Source organism: Dryobates pubescens, chromosome 11 (genome assembly GCF_014839835.1).
Source record: "Dryobates pubescens isolate bDryPub1 chromosome 11, bDryPub1.pri, whole genome shotgun sequence".
NCBI classification, from domain to species: Eukaryota; Metazoa; Chordata; class Aves; order Piciformes; family Picidae; genus Dryobates; species Dryobates pubescens.
The window spans coordinates 2,603,881-2,628,222 of NC_071622.1; the positions used below are offsets into that span (position 1 = coordinate 2,603,881).

The window sequence follows — 24,342 nt, forward strand, 5'->3', positions numbered from 1 at the left end:
TGAAATGCTGCTCTAGCCTTCTCTTCTGCAGGCTGAATAGAAATAGAAAGAGAAATGAATAGAAATGAATAGAAATGAATAGAAAATAGAATAGAATAGAATAGAATAGAATAGAATAGAATAGAATAGAATAGAATAGAATAGAATAGAATAGAATAGAATGAACCAGGTTGGAAAAGACCTCAGAGATCATCCAGTCCAACCTCTCACCCAACACCATCTGATCAACTCAAGCATGGCACCAAGTGCCTCAGCCAGGCTCTTATCAAACACCGCCAGTGATGGTGACTCCACCACCTCCCTGGGCAGCACACTCCAGTGGCTAATCACTCCTTCTGTGAAGAACCTCTTCCTAACATCCAGCCTAAACCTCTCCTGGCACAGCCTGAGGCTGTGTCCTCTTGTTCTGGGGCTGGTTACCTGGCAGAAGAGACCAACCCCCACCTGGCTACAATCTCTCTCCAGGCAGTTGTAGAGAGCAATAAGGTCTCCCGTGAGCCCCCTCCTCTCCAGGCCAAGCAATGCCAACTCCCTCAGCCTCTCCCCATAGGGCTTGCGCTGCAGACCCTTCCCCAGCCCCAACAGCCCCAACAGTCTCAGCCCGTCCCCATAGGAGAGGTTCTCCAGGCCTCTGATCATCACCCAGAGCTCCTTTGGACCCTCTCCAACAGCTCCACGTCCTTCTCTGCGTTTAGTGCCCTAGAGCTGAACGCAGCACCCCAGGTGAGGTCTCAGCTGGCTGGCTCAACCCAGGCGCACCACCTCCCGGCCCCGCGGGGCGCGCCGGTGCGGGCGCAGCCCGGGAGGCAGCCAGGCGGGGAAGGAGAGCGCGCCGCCGCGGAGCTGCGGGCTTCGGGACTCCGCGGCTGCGGAGACAAACAGCCAAGAGGAGGTGCCGCGTGTCCCCAGTACTTACGGTTGAGAGGCAGGCTGGCATTGGTCGTCCCTAGCTTGTTGGCAGCGACACATGTATAGTTGCCAAAGTGCTCCTCTGTCACATTGGTAACAGTAAGCAGGGATCTCGTACTATAATTTTTAATTGTAATTCCTTGTTGCCCATTGATCAGTCTAGAAAGCAAAAAGAGAATGGCTGTGACTCGTTTGCCAGAAGCAAGAAACTTCCTTTTAGCTTTGCCGCTTTCTTTTTGGCACATTTTCCTTTCTTTTTTTTTGGTTTGTTTCTACTTTATTTTTCTCTTCATTTGTTATTTTCCCTTTTCTCTGATCATTTCTCTTTTCTATTATTTCTCTTCTTTTCATTGCACTTTTCCTAGTCTACTTTCCCCATTTTATTTCTCCTGTTTTCCTTTTCCCATGTTATTTTTCCTACTCTACTTTTCCTATTTCAATTTCCTATTTTCCTTTTCCCATTTTACTTTTCCATTTTACTTTTCCCATTTTACTTTTCCCATTTCATTTTTCCTGTTTTCCTTTTCCCATTTTATTTCTCCTGTTCTACTTTTCCCATTTTATTTCTCCTCTTTTATTTCTCCTATTTTCCTTTTCCTATTTTCCTTTTCCCTTTTTATTTTTCCTATTTTACTTTTCCTATTTTATTTTTCCTATTCTACTTTTCCTATTTCAATTTCCTGTTTTACTTTTCCCATTTTCTTTTTCCTAGTCTACTGTTTCCTATTTTATTTTTCTATTTTACTTTTCCCATTTTATTGTTCCTATTTTACTTTTCTTATTTTATTTTTCCTAATCTACTTTTCCTATTTTATTTTCCTGTTTTACTTTTCCCATTTTCTTTTTCCTATTTTACTTTTCCTATTTTACTTCTCCTATCATATTTTTTCTATTCTACTTTTCCTACTTTACTTTCCTATTCTATTTTTCCTGTTTTACTTTTCCCTACTTTACTTTTTCTATTTTACTTTTACTATTTCATTTTTCCTATTCTACTTTTCCTATTTTATTATTCCTGTTTTACTTTTCCAATTCTACTTTTCCTGTTTTATTTTTCCTATTTTACTTTTCCTATTTTATTTTTCCTACTTTACTTTTCCTATTTTCATTCTCTATTTTACTTTTCCTGATTTACTTTCCTATTTTATTTTTCCAATTCTACTTTTCCTGTTTTACTTTTTTTCTTACTTTTTTCTTTCCTATTTTTTCTTTTCTATTGTGTTCCTTAATTTCTTTTTCTCCTTTTCCTTCCCTCTTCCTTCATTTAAAAAATATATTCTAGTATTTACCTTTCTATTTTCCCTTACATATTTTCCTTTTCTGAATTTCCATTTCCTGTATTCCTTTTACATGACTTTCCTTAATATTATTTTCAATTTTTCTTTTATTTATATTTTCTATTCATTCTTTTCTCATTTCCCTTTCTTATTGTTCTTTTCTCATTTACCTTTTCTAGTAATACATTTCTCCTTTTCCTTTTCTTATTCTCCTTTTCTGTTTTTCTTTTCTCATTTTACTTTTCTATTTTTTTCTTTAACAATTTCTTTTTCTATTTCTCTTTTCTCATTTTCCTTTTCTTATTTTACTTTTCTCACTTTTACTTCCTTTATTTTTCTTTCCTTATTTCCCTTTTCTTATTTCCCTTTTTCTTATTTTCCTTTACTTATTTTTCTTTTCTATTTTTTCTTTCTCATTTTCTTTTTCTATTTTTCTTTTCTCATTGTCCTTTTCTTATTTTACTTTTCTCCCTTTTCCTTTCTTTCTTTTTCTTGTCTTAGTTTTCTTTCCTTATTTCCCTTTTCTTATTTTCACTTTTCTCAGGTTCCTTTTCTTATTTTTTCTTTCTTATTTTCCTTCTCTTATTTTCCTTTTTCTCATTTTTCTTTTCTTATTTTCCTTTTCTTATTTTTCTTTTCTGTTTTTCCTTTCTCATTTTCTTTTTCTGTTTTTTCTTTTCTCATTTTCTTTTTTTCCTTTTCTCATTTTCCTTTTCTTCTTTTTTCTTTTCTTCCTTTTCTTTTCTTTCCTTTTTTTTTTTTTTTTTTAAATTTCCTTTCCTTGCCTTTCTTTTCTTATTTTCCCTTTCAATACTGCTTATACTACTCTGAGGTACCTACAAAAGCTGGCTCTTCTCAGTTTTGTATTAAGACTATGACTGACCTCTGCAAGGCTCATTCTGGGCTGGCTTTTCCATCATTTAGAAGACCTGAAGAGGCTCTCCAGTACATGAAGGGGCTACAAGAAAGCTGGGGAGGGACTGTTTACAAGGGCTTGTAGTGATAGGACAAGGAGCAACATCTTTGAGCTGCAAGAGGGGAGATTTAGACTGGAGATTAGGAAGAAATTCTTTCCAGTGAGGGTGGTGAGACCCTGGAACAGGGTTGTCAAGGGAGGTTGTGGATACCCCCTTGCTGGAGGTGTTCAAGGCCAGGTTGGCTGAGACCTTGAAAAAACCTTTTTTAGTGGCAGGTGTCCTTGCCCATGGCAGGGGGGTGGAAATAGATGGTCTTTAAGGTCCCTTCTAACCCCAACTATTCTGTGGCTCTATGAAAGGGGATGGAGGAAAAAACAAGAGGAGGCTCAGGGGAGACCACCTTGCTCTCCACAGCTACATGAAGGGAGGTTGTAGCCAGGTGGGGGTTGGTCTCTTCTCCCAGGCAAGCAGCACCAGAACAAGAGGACACAGTCTCAAGCTGTGCCAGGGGAAGTTTAGGCTGGAGGTGTGGAAGAAATTCTTCCCAGCAAGAGAGATTGGCCCATTGGAATGTGCTGCTCAGGGAGGGTGGAGTCACCATCACTGTAGGTGTTCAAAAAAGGATGGGATGAGGCACTTGGGGCCATGGTTGAGTTGCTTAGATGGTGTTGGGTGATAGGTTGGACTTGATGATCTCTGAGGGCTTTTCCAACCTGCTTAATTCTATTCTATTCTATTCTATTCCATTCCATTCCATTCCACCCTATCCTATCCTATCCTATCCTATCCTATCCTATCCTATCCTATTCAAATGAATTTGTAATTTCCTCTGTTCTGCAAGGGGTGGAGGCTCAGAGACCTTCAGGGTCTCTGCAGCCACGTGTACCTGGTCATGCATGTCTGGTCACATATGTGTGGCAGATCTACCAGGGAAAGCTTGACACAAGCCCCAAAGCTGGACCACTGGATTTGACACAGTATTTGAGCAGTAAGACCCAAAAGAGCAGTGCACTTCTTGGTGATTAAAGCCAGCCTCAGGTGAAACACCAAGTGAAGCAGAAAACAGAAGGCACAATGTTGCTCTGCTTGGGCTTTCCTCCTGCTGCTGCTGCTGCTGCCCTTGCACTGGGTGCACTCAGGAAGAAAGGAATTGGCCAGTGTTATAAATAGCAAGGTGATTTGTGCAGCATCATAGATTGGGTTGGAAAGCACCTTAAAGACCATCTACTCCTACCCTGCCCTGAGCAAGGACACCTTCCACTCCACCAGGCTGCTCAAGTCCTTGCCCAGCCTGGCTTCGAACACCTCCAGGGAGGGGACATTCATGCTGGGAAAGGCTTTATTTTGTTGTTGCTGTTTGTTTCATCCCAGAGTGCTATCATCCCTGCTAAGATAGTTTCTACATCGTACAGATTTCTGCTGCAGGTCCCCCAACCGTGGGGACAACGTGAGATCCATCTTTGGAAATAGGATGCAGATGAATTCAGCCAAGAGAATTAAAGTCATTTATTGTTTTTTTATATGTATATATAGTAAAGATGGATGATGTTGTGAAGAGAATGCTTTAGGATATGGCCAAAGTGCAGTAATTTTGACTGCTTTGAAGGCTTAGGAAGGAAGAGGAGCAGCTAATGCTCCCAAGGGGGAGCAGCTGGCCAGGGAGGAATGAGCTGACAGATGGCTTTGTGTGAAAAATTGTCATTAATATTCTCTTGTCAGCTCCCAGACTTAATGGGATGCTCGAGCTGAGAAGCTCAGCACTCAGAGAGCAGGAAATTCCAGAAGCTGGAAGATGAGTATGGGTGGGCACTTACAATGGGACAACATCCACTTGACTGAAGGGTTGGACAAGATGACCCCTGGGGATCCTTTCCAACCCAATGCAATCTGTGAATCTGTGCTTTTGCACCAATGTACAAACTGAGGGGGAAGAAGCTATGGCATAAGATCAGAGCTGTTAAGCACAGTTTCCTGCTCCAAAAAGAAAATATCTGCTTCCTTAACAAGTGGCTTTTGAAAATAAAGATGACCCTAGAGGGTAGGAGAGCTCTGCAGAGGGACCTTGCCAGGCTGGACAGAAGGGCAGAGTCCAACAGGATGGCATTCAACAAGTCCAAGTGCTGGGTGCTGCACTTCAGCCACAACAACCCCAGGCAGTGCTACAGGCTGGGGGCAGAGTGGCTGAGAGCAGCCAGGCAGAAAGGGACCTGGGGGTAGTGGCTGACAGCAGCTGAACATGAGCCAGCAGTGTGCCCAGGTGGCCAAGAAGGCCAATGGCATCCTGGCCTGTATCAGGAACAGTGTGGCCAGCAGGAGCAGGGAAGTCCAGAGAAGGGCAAGAAAGCTGGGGAGGGGTCTGGGGCACAGCCCTGGGAGGAGAGGCTGAGGGAGCTGGGGTTGCTTAGCCTGCAGAAGAGGAGGCTCAGGGGAGACCTTCTTGCTCTCTCCAACTGCCTGAAGGGAGGTTGTAGCCAGCTGGGGGTTGGTCTCTTCTCCCAGGCACCCAGCACCAGAACAAGAGGACACAGTCTCAAGCTGTGCCAGAGGAGGTTCAGGCTGGAGGTGAGGAGAAAGTTCTTCCCAGCAAGAGAGATTGGCCCTTGGGATGTGCTGCCCAGGGAGATGGTGGAGTGATTTCTTAATCACTGGGGGTGATTAAGAAACCTGTGGGCATGGCAGTTGGGGACATGGTGGTGTTGGGTTGATGGTTGGACTCTGTGATCCTAGAGGTTTCTTTTAACTCAAACAATTTGATGATTCTGCAGAGCCTCCTGTTATCACCCAGCACTAACAACCTGGGAGTGACTCTGACTGCAGACAAAGCCAAAGGACATGGTCAGTTGTTAGGGCTTGAGCAGAGGGGACTACCCTCATCCTGCTGTGATCTGCAGAGCAGCTCTTCTTGACTCTGTGTGCTGTAAACCTGTAGTCTAGACCACTAATGTCACAACTAGGTGAAAATTCACAGAGTCCCCCAATCCCAGCATGCTGGGGGGGTTGGAAGGGACCTCTGGAGATCTTCCAGTCCAACCCCCTACTGATGCCCAGGCAGCCACAGCAGCTTGCCCAGCAGCACAATGCCCAGCTGGCTTTGGAAGCTCTCCACACAAGGAGACTCCACAACCTCTCTGGGCAGCCTGCTCCAGGCCTCCAGCACCCTCACAACAAACAACTTTCTCCTCCTCTTCAGATGGAACCTCCTGGGTTCCCATTTGTGCCTGAGGTCCCATTTGTGCCTGATGCCCCTTGTCCTGTCCCTGGGCACCACTGAGAAGAGTCTGGCCCCAGCCTCTTGTCCTGCACAGGTCCTTTATCTCTTGCTGAGCATTGCTCAGCTCCCCTCTGGGGCTGCTCTTCTGCAGGCTCCACAGCCCCAGGGCTCTCAGCCTTTCCTCCTCACATTGCTGCTCCAGGCCCCTCAGCATCTTTGATCCTCCCCTGGACTCTGCAGTAGTTCTCTGTTTTTCTTGACCCTGGGAGCCAAGAACTGGACCCAGGACTCCAGCTGTGGCCTCCCTAGGGCCGAGCAGAGGTGAAGCAGAACCTCCTTCATCATTATTCACACACATGGATGTTTGATTTAAAGTGTTGTTCTTGAAACAACCTTTCCACCCCCAGTGCTGGGAGGGAGAGAGGCTATGGAGAAGAATTTAAAACCACCACAAAACCTTTCAGCAGACTTTTCCCCAGTGCCTTTCTGGTTATTAAAGTTAAAACTCTGTAATTACTGAAGCCTGCTTAGATATTAGCTCATTACTGCAAGTGCCACCACCACAGCCCAGCCAGGGCCAGCCTGCTCACAACTTACACCTCATTCCTGAGCCCAGAGTCTACCACCAGAAGGAAAACTGAGAAGATCCCCCAGAAGCCATGCAGGAGGCTCTTGGCAGCCACCAAGCACCTCGTGGCAACTTATTGAAGCTGGACATCACCTTCAGGAGAGCCTGGGTTTGTCCTGCCAGCCACTCGCCTTCTGCATCATCTCTTCTGCAGGTGCTCTAAAACCCCACAGGCTTGGGTGCCCTTCAGGATCCTGGTTTATTAAGACTGAGGATCTTACAGAAAGATCTCTTCTTAAGACCTCCCCATCTTAATCTCTTGTTAAGACCTCAAGATCTTCAGAAAGATCTTCAGTTAAGACCTCAGGACCTTCATAAAGATCTTTTGTTAAGACCTCAAGATCTTCCTAAAGGTCTCTGGTTGGGATCTCAAGATGTTAATAAATCTCTCCTGTTAAGATCTCCAGATATCAATCTCTTGTTAAGGCCTCAAGACCTTAGTAAATATCTTTTGTTAAGACCCCAGGACCTTCATAAAGATCTTCTGTTATGACCTCAAGATCCTCATAAAAATCCCTTGTTAAGACCTCAAGATCTTCCTAAAGATCTGTGGTTGGGATCTCAAGAGCTTAGTAACTCTCTCCTGTTAGGAGCTCAAGATACTAATCTCTTGTTCAGACCCCAAGATCTTCATAACCAGCCTTTGATAAGACCTCAAGATCTCAATAGATGTCTTCTGTTAAGACCCCAGGGCCTTCACAAAGGTCTTTTGTCAGGATCTTAAGACTTTCATAAACATCTCTTGATAAGACCAAATGATCTTAATAAATAAATAAATAAATAAATATATATTTAAGACCCCAGGACCTTCACAAAGATCTTTGGTTAGGATCTCAAGATCTTCATAAGCAGCCCTTGATAAGACCTCAAGATCTCAAGAAACACCTTTTGTTGTGACCCCAGCACCTTCACACAGGTCTCTGGTTCAGATCTCTCAGCAGCTTTTCCAAGCTGGACATTACTTTCAGGAGAGCCTGGGCTTGTCATGACAGGGGACAAAGCCAGCCTGGCAACCTCATCCCTACTGCTACCCAGGACCCCAGGAAGGGGAGGAGGCGCCCAGCAGCACGACTGGGGCAGGTGAGCGCCGGCTACTTACTTCCTCTCTCCTTTGTACCACTCAAAGAGCGGGGCAGGCACTCCTGCACCTTCACAGCGTATCAGGCCGTTCCCTCCAAGCACCACACCGCTGGATTTAAGCTCCTGAATTGTGGGGGCAACTGAAAGAAAAGAATTGTGAAACGGACATTTGCATCTGGCCAGGCAGGGCTGCCAGCTCCACTCAGCTGCAGCCACCTCTGTGTCCCACTCAGCTGCAGCCACCTCTGTGTCCCACTCAGCTGCAGCCACCTCTCTGTGATCCACTCAGCTGCACCCACCTCTGTGTCCCACTCAGCTGCAGCCACCTCTCTGTGCTCCACTCAGCTGCACCCACCTCTGTGTGCTCCACTCAACTGCAGCCACCTCTCTGTGCTCCACTCAGCTGCACCCACCTCTGTGTGCTCCACTCAACTGCAGCCACCTCTCTGTGCTCCACTCAGCTGCACCCACCTCTGTGTGCTCCACTCAACTGCAGCCACCTCTCTGTGCTCCACTCAGCTGCACCCACCTCTGTGTCCCACTCAGCTGCAGCCACCTCTCTGTGATCCACTCAGCTGCAGCCACCTCTGTGTCCCACTCAGCTGCAGCCACCTCTCTGTGCTCCACTCAGCTGCACCCACCTCTGTGTCCCACTCAGCTGCAGCCACCTCTCTGTGCTCCACTCAGCTGCAGCCACCTCTGTGTGCTCCACTCAACTGCACCCACCTCTGTGTGCTCCACTCAACTGCAGCCACCTCTCTGTGCTCCACTCAGCTGCACCCACCTCTGTGTCCCACTCAGCTGCAGCCACCTCTCTGTGCTCCACTCAGCTGCAGCCACCTCTGTGTCCCACTCAGCTGCACCCACCTCTGTGTGCTCCACTCAGCTGCACCCACCTCTGTGTCCCACTCAGCTGCAGCCACCTCTGTGTCCCACTCAGCTGCAGCCGCCTCTCTGTGATCCACTCAGCTGCACCCACCTCTGTGTCCCACTCAGCTGCAGCCACCTCTCTGTGATCCACTCAGCTGCACCCACCTCTGTGTCCCACTCAGCTGCAGCCACCTCTCTGTGATCCACTCAGCTGCACTCACCTCTGTGTCCCACTCAGCTGCAGCCACCTCTCTGTGTCCCACTCAGCTGCAGCCACCTCTGTGTCCCACTCAGCTGCAGCCACCTCTGTGTCCCACTCAGCTGCAGCCACCTCTCTGTGCTCCACTCAGCTGCACCCACCTCTGTGTCCCACTCAGCTGCAGCCACCTCTCTGTGCTCCACTCAGCTGCACCCACCTCTGTGTCCCACTCAGCTGCAGCCACCTCTCTGTGATCCACTCAGCTGCAGCCACCTCTGTGTCCCACTCAGCTGCAACCACCTCTGTGTCCCACTCAGCTGCAGCCACCTCTCTGTGCTCCACTCAGCTGCACCCACCTCTGTGTCCCACTCAGCTGCAGCCACCTCTCTGTGCTCCACTCAGCTGCAACCACCTCTGTGTCCCACTCAGCTGCAACCACCTCTGTGTCCCACTCAGCTGCAACCACCTCTCTGTGATCCACTCAGCTGCACCCACCTCTGTGTCCCACTCAGCTGCAGCCACCTCTCTGTGCTCCACTCAGCTGCAACCACCTCTGTGTCCCACTCAGCTGCAGCCACCTCTCTGTGATCCACTCAGCTGCAGCCACCTCTGTGTCCCACTCAGCTGCAGCCACCTCTCTGTGTACCACTCAGCTGCAACCACCTCTGTGTCCTACTCAGCTGCAGCCACCTCTCTGTGCTCCACTCAGCTGCACCCACCTCTGTGTCCCACTCAGCTGCAGCCACCTCTCTGTGTCTCCCACTCAGCTGCACCCACCTCTGTGTCCCACTCAGCTGCAGCCACCTCTCTGTGCTCCACTCAGCTGCAGCCACCTCTGTGTCCCACTCAGCTGCAGCCACCTCTCTGTGATCCACTCAGCTGCAGCCACCTCTGTGTCCCACTCAGCTGCAGCCACCTCTCTGTGATCCACTCAGCTGCAACCACCTCTGTGTCCCACTCAGCTGCAACCACCTCTGTGTGCCCACTCAGCTTCAACCACCTCTGTGTGCTCCACTCAACTGCAGCCACCTCTGTGTGATCCACTCAGCTTCAACCACCTCTGTGTGCTCCACTCAACTGCAGCCACCTCTGTGTGCCCACTCAGCTTCAACCACCTCTGTGTGTCCCACTCAGCTTCAACCACTTCTGTGTGCTCCACTCAGCTGCAGCCACCTCTCAGTGCTCCACTCAACTGCAGCCCCCTCTGTGTGCTCCACTCAACTGCAGCCACCTCTGTGTGCCCCACTCAGCTTCAACCACCTCTGTGTCCCACTCAGCTTCAACCACCTCTGTGTGTCCCACTCAGCTTCAACCACTTCTGTGTGCTCCACTCAGCTGCAGCCACCTCTGTGTGCCCCACTCAGCTTCAACCACCTCTGTGTCCCACTCAGCTTCAACCACCTCTGTGTCCCACTCAGCTTCAACCACCTCTGTGTGCCCCACTCAGCTTCAACCACCTGTGTCCCACTCAGCTTCAACCACCTCTGTGTGCTCCACTCAGCTGCAGCCACCTCTGTCTGATCCACTCAGCTTCAACCACCTCTGTGTGCTCCACTCAGCTGCAGCCACCTCTGTCTGATCCACTCAGCTTCAACCACCTCTGTGTGCTCCACTCAGCTTCAACCAACTCTGTGTGTCCCACTCAGCTTCAACCACCTCTCTGTGCCCCATTCAGCTTCAACCACCTCTGTGTGCCCCACTCAGCTTCAACCACCTCTGTGTGCCCCTCTCTGCAGATTCTGACATAGGTTCTGTGTATCTGGTGTAAAGAAAGGCCCAGCTGAGACACGAGTAGATGCCAACACCATGCTCAAGAAAGGTTTGGGAGGTTGAAATTTCCCACCCCCCCAACATTCACTTTGCCAGCCCAGCTCAGTTGGCAGCAGATGAGAGCTGTATTTACAGGCAGAACTGCAATCTCGAATGGGATGCAATGAGTATGAGGAACACAGACAGGATTTGTACTATTTGCAGGCATTTACAATTAGCAAACACCATGAAACCTCCCCTGGCCAAAGAGCAGGGGAAGCTACTGGCTGCTCCCTTTCTGCCCCTGCACAGAAGAAGGGAGAAAGGAGCAGGGGAATGTTAATACCACAACAATGCAGCCAAGGCCAAGCAGAAGCAAGGTGATTTCTCTGCCTGAGCAGAGGAGAGAAGAGAAGAGAAGAGAAGAGAAGAGAAGAGAAGAGAAGAGAAGAGAAGAGAAGAGAAGAGAAGAGAAGAGAAGAGAAGAGAAGAAGGATGGGTTTGGCACAAGCAGTGTAAGTTCCTTATCTCTCCAATGGGATTGGTTAAGCATTATCTTTATTTTCCTGGGGTTTTTTTACCCCCCATAGTGATTTATTTACATTTCACTACTTTTATGTTCAAGATCTGTGAATAAAATGCTAAAGGCATAGCCTAAAAACTGCCCCAAAAGGCCTTTTGGCCAACTCCCTCCACGGAAGGAAGAAGAACTCTTTGCAAGTCCACATCTGCATTGCACAAGGTGCACTTCAAACCTGCAAGCCAGACCAGACCAACAGGAGGCCCCAGCACTGAGGGTGCCTGACAGCCTGCTGGGGTCTTGTGGGGCTTGGCTGAGGGGACCCTCCCCATCTGGAGAAGGGAAGGGTAAGGCAGAGTCCAAAAGAATGAGAGGGTCAACACCACTTATCTTCTGCATCATGTCTTCAGCAAGTGCTCTAAACCCCCCACAGGCTTAGGGGGCCCTTAGGATCCTGGTTTATTAAGACTGGAGATGTTAACAAAAAGCTCTTGTCAAGACCTCCACTTCTTAATCTCTTGTTAAGACCTCAAGATCTTCAGAAACATCACTTGTAAAGGCCTCCAGGTCTTAATAAATATCTTTTGTTAAGACCCCAGGACCTTCTAAAGGTCTTTTGTTAAGACCTCAAGATCTTAGCATCCATCTTCTGCTAAGACCACAAGATCTCAATAAACACCTCTGAAGACCTCAAGATCTCAATAAATATCTCAAGACCTCAAGATCTTAGTATCCATCTTCAGCTAAGACCTCAAGATCTCCATAAATACCCCTGAAGACCTCAAGATCTTCATAAACACATTTCATTAAGACCTCAAGGACTCAACCAATATCTTCTATGAAGAGATTGTTGCATACTGAAGGAATCAACTTACCTTCAGGACCATGAGGCAAGGGGAAATCCCAGATAACAGCAAAAGATTTTGGAGGAGCATCATTTCCCATTACTGCATCCATAAAAATCTCTTCTCTCTTTTGAAGCAGCAAACACTCGAACCAGCAATCAAAGCTTTAAGCTCAGAACTAGGGTTATGAATTAAAACCAAACCACATTGGCCACAGCAACCCCAGGCAGTGCTACAGGCTGGGGTCAGAGTGGCTGGAGAGCAGCCAGGCAGAAAGGGACCCGGGGGTAGTGGTTAACAGAAGCTGAACATGAGCCTGCAGTGTGCCCAGCTGGCTAAGAAGACCAAAGACATCCTGGCCTGCATCAAGAACAGTGTGGCCAGCAGGAGCAGGGAAGTCATTGTGCCCTGTGCTCAGCGCTGCTTAGGCCACACCTGGAGTCCTGTGTCCAGTTCTGGAGTCCTCAGTTCAGGAAAGAGGTTGAGCTGCTGGAAGGTGTCCAGAGAAGGGCAAGAAAGCTGGGGAGGGGTCTGGAGCACAGCCCTGGGAGGAGAGGCTGAGGGAGCTGGGGTTGCTTAGCCTGCAGAAGAGGAGGCTCAGGGGAGACCTTCTTGCTCTCTCCAACTGCCTGAAGGGAGGTTGTAGCCAGGTGGGGGTTGGTCTCTTCTGCCAGGCACCCAGCACCAGAACAAGAGGACAGAGACTCAAGCTGTGCCAGGGGAAGTTTAGGCTGGAGGTGAGGAGAAAGTTCTTCACAGAGAGAGAAATTGGCCATGGGAATGTGCTGCCCAGGGAGGTGGTGGAGTCCCCATCCCTGTTTGTGTTTAGGAAGAGCCTGGCTGAGGCACTTGGTGCCATGGTTGAGTTGCTTAGATGGTGTTGGGTGAGAGGTTGGACTTGATGATCTCTGAGGTCTTTTCCAACCTGGTTAATTCTATTCTATTCTATTCTATTCTATTCTATTCTATTCTATTCTATTCTATTCTATTCTATTCTATTCTATTCTATTCTATTCCGTTCTATTCTGTTCTACTCTATTCTATTCAAACCCAACCCCAAAACAACAAGCCACAAAGTGATTGTCAGTTTCCCCAGTTGCCAGTGGAAGGCAACCACATGCTGGAAATTCAAGAGGACAACTTCCTCAGGAAGGAAGGAGATTATGGAAGAGAAGGCTGAACAACAACTGCCTTGTGCCTGCAATTTCTCTGCCATGATCTGGTTTCAAACAATAATTTATGTGCATCATAAAACTACTATAACAACCCAAAGCTGTTTATTTTCCCCCCATCCTTTCCCCCCCCAAGCAGCTTTCCAGCTGTTGCTTTAAGGTGTTTATCTAAATGCAAACCATTGAGAGCCTCTCATCTGTCTCTTCTACTATCTTGCCCAATGTGCCATGTTAGGAGCAGAGGGAGGTTCTGGATGTCACCAGTGAGGGAGGTGAGACACTGGCACAGGTTGCCCAGGGAAGCTGAGGATGCTTCCTCCATGGAGGTGTTCAAGGCCAGGTTGGATGGGGCCTTGAGCAGCCTGGGCTGGTGGAAAGTGTCCCTGCCCATGACCAGAGGGTTGGAACTGGATGATCTTTAAGGCCCTTCCAGGGATGAGATGTCCACAGCTTCTCTGGGCAGCTTCTTCTCCGGTGTTTCACCACTCTCATGGTAAAGAGCTTCCTCTTGATGTCCAACCTAAATCTACCCTGCTCCAGTTTCAAGCCACTGACCCTCATCCCATCACCACAGATCTTCCTAGCACCACTGGTAACACATCCCAACAGGAAATGATCCATGAAAATGTGATGTTCTTTCAGGCTGGAGCCACAGGCACCGTGCTCCCTGTGCAGCCAGGAAAGGGATGCTGGCTGGATCCCAGCTACAAATCATCACTCCAGGCTTTGCTGCCCAGTGAGGCAGAGATCTGTTTGGAAAACACTGGCAAATGCCTGGAAAGGCTGTTTCCTCAGCTCTTCCCCTCAGAAGGATTTCAGCTACAGAGTGAAAATAAAGATCAATAGCCTCTGCCCCAAGAAATCCCTGGTTAACACTGCTGTGGAAACACCGAGCTGAGCCAGCTCAGAGGCACTGCTCCCTGGGACTTCTCATAACTGCCTTCTTGTCCTGTTCTCAGGAGAAGAACAAACTGTGTGGAGCAGGCAGATGATGGATGCCCTGATCAATACCCTGCTGAGCCAAAAATCACAGAGTCAATAAGGTTGGAAAAGACCTCAGAGATCATCAAGTGCAACCTATCACCCAAGACCTCATGACAACTAAACCATGGCTCCAAGGGCCACATCCAATCCCCTCTTGAACACCTCCAGGGATGGGGACTCCACCACCTCCCTGGGCAGCACAGCCCAATGGCCAATCTCTCTTGCTGGGAAGAACTTTCTCCTCACCTCCAGCCTAAACCTCCCCTGGCACAGCTTGAGGCTGTGTCCTCTTGTTCTGGTGCTGCTTGCCTGGGAGAAGAGACCAACCCCCAGCTGGAGACAACCTCCCTTCCCTGCACCAACCACTGGGGGAGCCTGGAGAGCTCCAGGTGAACTAGAATCCTAGAATGTTTCAGTTGGAAGAGACCTTTCAGATCAAGTCTAACCATTAATCCAGCACTGCCAGGTCACCACTAAACCATGGCCCTCAGCATCACATCTCCACAGCTCTTCAGGGCTCAGGACTCCACCACTGCCCTGGGCTGCCTGGGATGAAGGTTAGCAACTATGTTGGGAGCCAACCTTCCAGCTAAGACCACCATGGTCATTAAACCATGTGCCATGTCCACAGGCTTCTTGAACAACTCCAGGGATGGTGACTCCACCACTTCCCTGCATAGCTTGTTCTAGTGACTGACAATAATAAGTGAGCAAGAAAATGACTTATCCTAAAGGTGCAGAGCATCAGCAGAGAGTGATAGGGTTTACCTGGAAGAGGATCCAGGATAGGGCAACAATACTGCTGAAGGATGTAGAGAACAGGTCTGGTGAGGAGCAGCTAAGGGAACTGGAGTTCATTAGTCTGGAGAAGAGGAAGCTGAGGGGAGGCCTCATTACTCTCTACGAAAGGAGGTTGGAACCAGGTGGGGATTGGTCTCTTCTTCCTACTCTGAGGTGACAGAATGAGAGGGAATGGTCTCAGATTGCACCAGGAAAGGTTTAGGTTGGATATTAGGAAGAATTTCATTCCTGCAGGGGTGGTCAGGCACTGGAACAGGCTGCCCAGGGAGGTGGTGGAGTCACCACCTCTGGAGGTGTTCAGGAAAGCTGTGGCCATGGCACCTGGGGACGTGGTTTGATGGCCATGGTGGTGTTGGGTTGATGGCTGGACTTGAGGATCCTAGAGCTCTTTCCCAGCCTAAACTATTTGATTCCTCTATGAATTGGGGGAGAGGCACCAAGAGCTCCCACGTGGAATGGCATCCTGGAGGAGGTAGTGGCCTGTCAGAAGCTGCTGCACCAGGACCTAACGAGGATGCCAGCAAGGGAACATGATGTGAGCCTGGTAATTGTAAATGCATTTGTCAGGCTTATATCTTCTAAAGAAGGCTTCTCTCTAAGAACAAAGCAAAACAACCCTGCTGCTATCTCTGTCAGCAGGGCTGGGCTTTTGGGACTCCTGTTTGGTGGTTTCCCCTCCTGATAGCGGATCGTTGCTCAGTCTCCTCCCCTGGCTCATCCCTGAGGAGGAGAGCACTTAAAATAAATGCCTCACTTCTGCTGCCTGGAAAATAAATTACTGCAACTTGCTTAATGTCAGTTCCTCAACTCAAGCTAAGTGCTGTGATGGGAAAGGCTTTTTTATTTCTTTGGAGTGGTTGCTCACAGATTTTGCTCATCTGGAGTTTTACTGACACCCCTTCACCCTTGTCCCCCCCTGACAGGAGGCAAAGCTGCTCCTGACCCAAAAGACATATTTTATATCCCCGTTAAAAAGTACATATTTGTCATCCCAACAAAGTGCTCATCTATGCATTCCCACTAGAAAGGTTTGAGATGAGAGGGGTGTGAGCAAGGAGAACTGGACATGGCACACAGTAGGAGATGATCATAGCATAGCAGGGGGTGGAAGGGACCTCTGAATAGAATAGAATTAACCAGGTTGGAAAAGACCTCAGAGATCATCCAGTCCAACCTCTCACCCAACACCACCTAAGCAACTAAACCATGGCACCAAGTGCCTCAGCCAGGCTCTTCTTAAACACCTGCAGGGATGGGGACTCCACCACCTCCCTGGGCAGCACAGCCCAATGGCCAATCTCTCTTGCTGGGAAGAACTTTCTCCTCACCTCCAGCCTCAACCTCCCCTGGCACAGCTTGAGACTGTGTCCTCTTGTTCTGCTGCTGGGTGCCTGGGAGAAGAGTCCAACCCCCACCTGGCTGCAACCTCCCTTCAGGAGCAAGAAGGTCTCCCCTGAGCCTCCTCTTCTCCAGGCTAAGCAACCCCAGCTCCCTCAGCCTCTCCTCATAGGGCTCCAAACCCCTCACCAGCTTTGTTGCCCTTCTCTGGAGAAGATCATTGATCAAGATCTCTGAAGATCATTGATTCCAAACCCCTGTGCCCAGTCAGGATCACCTAGGGCAAGTCACACAGGAACAAATGGGTCCTGAAAGTCTCCAGAGAAGGAGATGTAACAGCTGAGTTGTTCCTGTTCCACTATGAAAGGTGACATGAGGTCATCAGGCAACTCAGCTCAGGCTCTGAGCCTTGGTGAGGGATTTCAGGAGAACTGGGAAGCAAGAATTTGGGGCCAAACTCTGCTCAGTGGTGCCCAGCCACAGGACAAGGGGCAGTGGGCACAAACTGGCACCCAGGAGGTTCCATCTAAACAGGAGGAGAAACTTGTTTGGTGTGAGGGTGCTGGAGCCCTGGAGCAGAAAGGTTGTGGAGTCTCCTTGTGTGGAGAGCTTCCAAAGCCAGCTGGGCATTGTGCTGCTGGGCAAGCTGCTGTGGCTGCCCTGCTGTAGCAGGGGGGCTGGACTGGGTGATCTCCAGAGGTCCCTTCCAACCCCCACCACGCTGGGGTTCTAGGATTCTCTGAACACAACATCACGTCTGCCCTCTCAGACGTTAGGGAAATGCCTGAAGTTCCACCAAGCCCCCTGCTGCAGTCTGCTGTGAGTGTGCAGAGCACTCACTTCATCCCAGCTCTATCTCAGCATGTTAATAAGATGTGAAACCAATCATCTTCTTCCCCCACTCCCACACTTCCAGAGCTCTATCATCACTTTCTGCTCCCTTCCTTCCTCATCCTCTCTCACCAACACCTTCAGCACGAGTCAGGCATTTGTGCTGGGAAATCAAATTTCACAGCTTCTGTTCCATCCAGAAACGCTGCTGAAGCTGCTTGCCTCCCCAAATATTGCCATTTTGCTCTGAGATGGTTGGAATAAACAAACAAAGAAAGAAAGGAACGAAGGAAGGAGCTAAAACAATGCCAGGCAGCGGGCTGGGCATCGAGAGAGCGAGGCCAGGAAAACCAACCCTCCCCCCCTCCAAAACCCAACCTCTCCACCTAAACCAGGCTTCAACTTCTAACATTGTAATGAGCTGTGAGACTTTTCTGCATATTAGTGGGGTTGTCCTAATTACTCATTATGCTTCTGATGTGCATTTTGTATTTCATTACAATGCTTGCAAAGGTTTGGGGCAGGGCCACTGAATTGTTCTAAGCTAGCCCTGGCAGAAGTGGTGATGAGTTGAATCTATTAACTTTTCCACCAGCACCTTCCAATTTCACCTTTGTGAGGAGCCACATTGTCTGATTAAACCAACAGTTTGGGGGCATTAGTTGTAAATGTCACAAAAAGGCCTTTTTATTGTGGTTATGGTTGGGTTTTTTTTTTCCCTCCCCCCCCCCCCCCCCCCCCAGTTTTCATCAAGTTTCAATTTAGCATCCTGACAGAGTCTTTTGTTAGTCAAATTGCTCTCCAGGGTGTAAGGAGAAAGGCTTGCAGGTGAGAGCTGGTTCTCTGAGGCCTGTTTTCTGCCTCAGAAAATCAGATTATGAGTAAAGAATTGAAATAGATTAATTTATATAGGCAGGGAGTTACCAATTAAGCATCAAACCTTTACCAGGTGGACAATTATAACTTATACTTTGTGTTATGATGCTGATGATAGAGTCACAGAATGGCTTAGACTGGAAGAGACCTTAGAGATCATAGAATTACAGAATTGTCAGGGTTGGAAGGGACCTCAAGGCTCAGCCAGTTCCAACCCCTCTGCCATGGGCAGGGACACCTCACACTACAGCAGGTTGCTCACTGCCACATCCAACCTGGCTGCAAACACCTCCAGGGATGAGGCTTCCACCACCTCCCCAGAGCATCTACTCCAACCTCCCTGCCAAGGGCAGGGATGCCTCTCAACCAGACTTGGTTGCTCAAAGCCTCATCCAACCTGGCCTTGATCTCTGTCCAGGTTAATCCACAGCAGCAAGCCCAGTCCCCAGATCAATCCATTTCCAAACACCTCTTTATAACAGAGAATTCTTCAATCTGTTGCCACATGATGCAGAAAGGATGTGGCCCTTGGAGCCATGGTTTAGTTGTCAGGAGGTGTTAGGTATTAGGTCATAGATTGGACTTGATGATCTCCGAGGTGTTTGCCAACCTGATTGATTCTATGATTAGGAACATAGAATCCCAGCATGGTGGTGGGTGGAAGGGACCTCTGGAGATCATCCAGTCCAACCCCCCTGCTAAAGCAGGAGCACCCACAGCAGCTTGCCCAGGATCACAATGGCCAGCTGGCTTTGGAAGCTCTCCAGGGAAGAAGACTACAAAACATTTCCCTTTACTCTCCAGGACACATTAAATGTTGATCAGTTGAACAGTGGAGGAAATGGCTTACAACAGCCAACAACAAACAATCAGATCCTGAAGGTTTCCCTTTGTGGAACTTGGCATTGCCCTCCGCTGCAAGGAGGACATTGAGGGGCTGGAGCAGGTACAGAGAAGGGCATCAGAGCTGGTGAAGGGCCTGGAGAGCAGAGCTGGTGAGGAGCAGCTGAGGGAACTGGGATTGCTTAATCTGGAGAAAAGGAGGCTGAGGGGAGACCCTCTGAGTCTCTACAGCTCCCCAAAAGGAGGTTGGAGTGAGATGGGAGTTGGTCTCCTTTTCAGGTGTTTCGAGAGTCATAGCTTCATAGAATAGTTTGGGTTGGACAAGACCTTAAAGGCCATCCAGCTCCATCTCCCCTGCCATGGGTAGGACACTTTCCACTAGACCAGGGTGCTCAATGTCTAACATCAAATCTAATATCCAAATGCTTGGCCATTTGTGCTGATGAGAAGCTACCAATGGCAGCTTCTCCCCCGAACTCCAGCAGCAAGAGCTGCAGCACGTGAGGATGAGGGACGGCATGGGAAGAGCTGTCTCTGCTCTACAGCTGCTCTTTCAAGTCATAGGGGTTGATTTCACTCAGTTGTTGTTCTGAAACACCATGAAATCCTCCTTTTTCCCTGCAGATCTTTCTGGGCCTCTTTTCAAATCCCACTGAAGTCAGTGGGAAGAATTGAACTTCAGAGGAATGAGAATCAAGCTGCAGTGGCCAATGGAAGATGAAACCCAGCAGCACCGTATCAAACAGCTCCCAGTGCTGAGCACTGATGTCCCTATCTGTGTTCTGTGCATCTGTTCCTCCTAAATTACCAACAAAGCCTCCTAAGCAAATGCTGCATTTGTTTCATGTTTGTTCAGTGTGGTTTCAATGACACCCACAGAAAGGGTGGGTGTGATGCTGTGGGATGGATCTGAGATCATAGAATCATGGAACTGTCAGGGTTGGAAGGGACCTCAAGGCTCAGCCAGTCCCAACCCCCCTGCCATGGCCAGGGACACCTCACACTGCAGCGGGTTGCTCACAGCCACCTCCAGCCTGCCTGCAAACACCTCCAGGCAGGAGGCTTCCACCACCTCCCTGGGCAACCTGTGTCACTCTCTCACCACCCTCCTGGGGAACAACTTCATCCTAGCATCCAGTCTGAATCTACCCACTCCTTGTCTTGCTCCATTCCCCCCAGTCCTATCACTCCCTGACACCTTCAGAAGTCTCTCCCCAGCTTTTTTGCCTGGCTGTCCTCCTCCAGTTACTCCAATGCACATTAAGAGGTCCCTGATGGTGGAATGGGTATGGAGCTGAAGGGGTTTCTTTGTGCTGGCAAACGAGGCACAGCTCATTGCAAATAGAGGTACAGTTGTGGAACCATTTGGATTAGAAGAGAGCTCTCAGATCATCCAGTCCAATTTTAGCCTGGAGAAGAGGAGGCTCAGGGGAGACCTTATTGCTGTCTACAACTACCTGAAGGGAGGTTGTAGCCAGGTGGGAGTTGGTCTCTTGTCCCAGACAACCAGCACCACAACAAGAGGGCACAGCTTGACACAGTCTCAAGCTGTGCCAGGGGAGGTTTAGGCTGGAGGTGAGGAAGAAATCCTTCCCAGCAAGAGAGATTGGCCATTGGGATGTGCTGCCCAGGGAGGTGGTGGAGTCCCCATGCCTGGAGGTGTTTAGGAAGAGCCTGGCTGAGGCACTTGGTGCCATGGTTGAGTTGATTGGACTGGATGATCTCTGAGGTCTTTTCCAAGCTGGTTAATTCTGTTCTATTCTAATCATTGAGGCAGCACTGCCAGGGCACCACTAAACCATGGTCCCTTCATAGAAGCCCTTCAGGGCTGGGGACTCCACCACTGACCTGGGCAGCCTGGGCCAGCGCTCAACAACCTTTTAGGGGAAGAAATTGTTCCTCATGTCCAACCTAAAGCTCCTCTGGGGCAACTTGAGGCCATTTCCTGCCACCCTACCAGTTTTTACATGGGAGAAAAGACCAATCCCCACCTCACTCCAGCCTCTCCTCAGGGAGTTGTAGAGAGCCAGAAGGTGTCCCCTCAGCCTCCTTTTCTCCAGACTACAACACCCCAGTTCCCTCAGCTGCTCTTCACCAGCCATGTTCTCCAGACCCTTCACCAGCTTCATTGCCCTTTGCTGGACCTGCTCCAGATCCCAAAGGTCCTTCCTGGAGTGAAGGGCCCAAAACTGAACCCAGGATTTGAGGTGTGGCCTCATCAGTGTGGATACCAGGGGGACAATCCCTGTCCTCATCCTGCTGGCCACAATATTGCTGCTCCAGGCCAAGATGCTGGTGACCTTCTCGGCCTCCAGGGCACACACTGGCTCATCTTCTGCTGCTGTCAACCAATAGCCCCAGGTCCTTTTCCACCAGGGCAGCTTCCTGTTCAGTACTGCAGTGCTCCATGTAGAGGAGCAGATGCACAGCTCAGGGTGAGGCAGAAGGGGATGTTTCCATGTGAGGCAGGAGCATGAGTGTGGAGGGATGTAAGGGCAAGAAGGAAGATGTGCTGGCATGTCTGCTAGCCCAGGGGAGCTGGGTGACCAACCTGAGCTGGGCTCAGCAGCCACCCCACCAAGCACTTCCATCAGCAAAGCTCCCTCCCTCAGCAGCTGCTGCTGGAGAAGCTCCTGCACTATTCATGTGCCCTCACACTCTGCTGCAGCTCCTTTATCTCAGCAACTTATTCAAATGTTTGTGTGGAGGTGAAAGGGGAAGAATGAGCACCAGCATCCCAGAGCAGTGCTGGGGAAGCAGGAGGAGGAGGAGGACAGGGGAGGCTTTCATGCATCTGATGCCAACCCAGAAGGAAGCGTTGGCCGGGAGCCTGGGTGCGAACAAACACCAGCACATTTCCTTTGCTGTTTCTCTTCCCTCAAGGAAGATAAAAGTGATGGACTTCAGCAAATTCCAGGAATTACTGAGTAGATCTTTTTGGCAGGAAAGCTGAGGAGAAAGTGAATTGAGGCTGGTAGTTTTCCAAAGGCAGAATGCTTGGAACAAAACCACGGAACATCTCTGCATAGGTCAGAAGCGCAGCAAGAGACCTGCTCAGGTCCCACCAGAGCAAATCAAGGGGGGGGTGCTGGGGGATGAGAAGCTGGACATGAGCCAGCAATGAGCATTTGCTGCCCAGAAGGCCAGTGGCTTCCTGGGATACATCAAAGAAGTGTGGGCAGCAGGTTGAGAGAGGTGATTCTGCCACTCTACTCTGGAGAGAACTCACCAGGGGTGACGGGTCCAGATATGCAGCTCCCTACATGAGAAGGACATGGACCTGCTTTAGCAGAGGAGGACACAAAGATGATCAGAGGGCTGAGAGAGTTAGGGCTGTTCAGCCTCCAGAAGAGAAGGGTCCAGGGAGACCTTATAGCTGCATTTCAATATCTGAAGGGGACCTACAGGGAGGCTGGGGAGGGACTCTTCAGAAGGGCCTGTGGGGATAGGACGAGGGGCAATGGTTTGAAACTGGAGCAGGGGAGATTTAGGTTGGACATTAGGAGGAAGTTCTTCACAATGAGAGTGGTGGAATACTGGAGCAGGTTGCCCAGGGAGGTGGTTGAGGCCCAATCCCTGAAGACATTCAAGATCAGGACTGATGAGTCCCTGAGCAATCCTTGGTGTGAGATACTGGAACAGAATGCTCAGAGATGTGCCTGAGGCCCCACCCCTGCAGGCATTCAAGATCAGACTTAATGTCACCCCAGGGCAGCCTGGTCCTATTGATGTCCCTGCTGGGAGAAGAAGAGAAGAGAAGAGAAGAGAAGAGAAGAGAAGAGAAGAGAAGAGAAGAGAAGAGAAGAGAAGAGAAGAGAAGAGAAGAGAAGAGAAGAGAAGAGAAGAGAAGAGAAGAGAAGAGAAGAGAAGAGAAGAGAAGAGAAGAGAAGAGAAGAGAAGAGAAGAGAAGAGAAGAGAAGAGAAGAGAAGAGAAGAGAAGAGAAGAGAAGAGAAGAGAAGAGAAGAGAAGAGAAGAGAAGAGAAGAGAAGAGAAGAGAAGAGAGAAGAGAAGAGAAGAGGAACAACCAGGTTGGAAAAGACCTTTGAAATCATCAAGTCCAACCTATCACCCAACTAAACTGTGGCACCAAGTGCCTCATGCAGGGGAGTTAGACAAGATAACCTTTGAGGTTCCCTTCCAACCCAATGCAATCCTGTGAATCTGTGAAGGCAGTGAAAGCCCAAAGGCAGGAAAAGCTGGCATGAGGCAGTGAGAGCCAGGAGGAGCCACACCATACACACATGACCAGTCCTCAAGGGAAAAAAAAGCTACCCAGCTGCTCAGTTCTACCCTTGGGTGGTGCCCACACCATGCCAGCAGTCCTGGGGATGTGCTTCTGTACCACCACGCCTCCAGCTTGATCCTCCCTGAAAACAACCCAGCACTAACCAAAACCCTGGGGACCCACATCCCTTTGGGCCTGGCAGGGAGCCTTCTGGTGACAGTTTCCTCTGCATCTTCATCATGAGCAACTTTCCTCATCCAGGGGTAACCTTGAAGGTTCCTTCCAACCCAAACCATGAGTCTGTGTTGCTCACACTGGCATCTGTCACAAGTCAGAAGCTTATAAATGTCAAAACATGATCTCATCTGCCTTCTCCAGAAGGAATGAGCCAGACAAGCACAGACTGGTTTGGCTTGGAAAGGACCTTAAAGCTCCTCTCATTCCAACCCCCCTGCCATGGGCAGGGATACCTCCTACTAGACCAGGCTGCTCAAGGCCCCAGCCAACCAGCCTGGCTTTCAACACTTCCAAGCTTGGAGTCTCCATAATGTCTCTGGGCAACTTATTTCAGTGCCAATGGTGCCATCACTGCCATCAAGGGCAGGGTTCCATACTGGTTTGTGCCTCTCTCTCTGTATTCCATGGCATTGTTCTTTCCATCCCAGCTGGGTTAGCCTCATTCCTACCCCAGCAATCTCTCTCCCTCATTCATTTTCTCTTCCCTGTGGGGAGCAGAGGGCATGGAGAGCCTCTGGAACTTGTTTGGTGGCCAGTCCTGCCCTGACCCTTGACAAAAGGCGACAAATATTCTGTGGAATCACAGCATTCCCAAAAATCCAAAGGAGATCTCATCACTACTCCACTTGCCCACACCCACCCCTGTCCCACACCCACCTGGAGTGGATGTAGCTAAGCAGGAAGCTGGAGATCCCATCACTACTCCACTTCCCCACATCCACCCCTGCCTCACACCCACCAGGAGTGGATGTAGCTAAGCAGGAAGCTGGAGATCCCATCACTACTCCACTTCCCCACATCCACCCCTGCCTCACACCCACCAGGAGTG

At 49.4% G+C, this 24,342-nt stretch overlaps 1 protein-coding gene across 2 annotated transcripts in view; it reads right to left on the reverse strand.

Annotated features, from left to right (window-relative positions):
• The window catches only part of NEGR1 (neuronal growth regulator 1), a 291,886-nt gene that overhangs the window by 48,797 nt on the left and 218,747 nt on the right, over positions 1–24,342 (reverse strand). The window contains exons 5-6 of one of the 2 annotated variants that reach the window (XM_009910800.2): positions 8,042–8,162; positions 917–1,068 (exon numbers count right to left, since the gene is read on the reverse strand). In XM_009910800.2, the coding sequence (XP_009909102.2) occupies positions 917–1,068; positions 8,042–8,162 (273 nt within the window). The remainder of the gene's footprint in view (positions 1–916; positions 1,069–8,041; positions 8,163–24,342) is intronic. The other variant, XM_054165418.1, reaches the window with a different exon arrangement.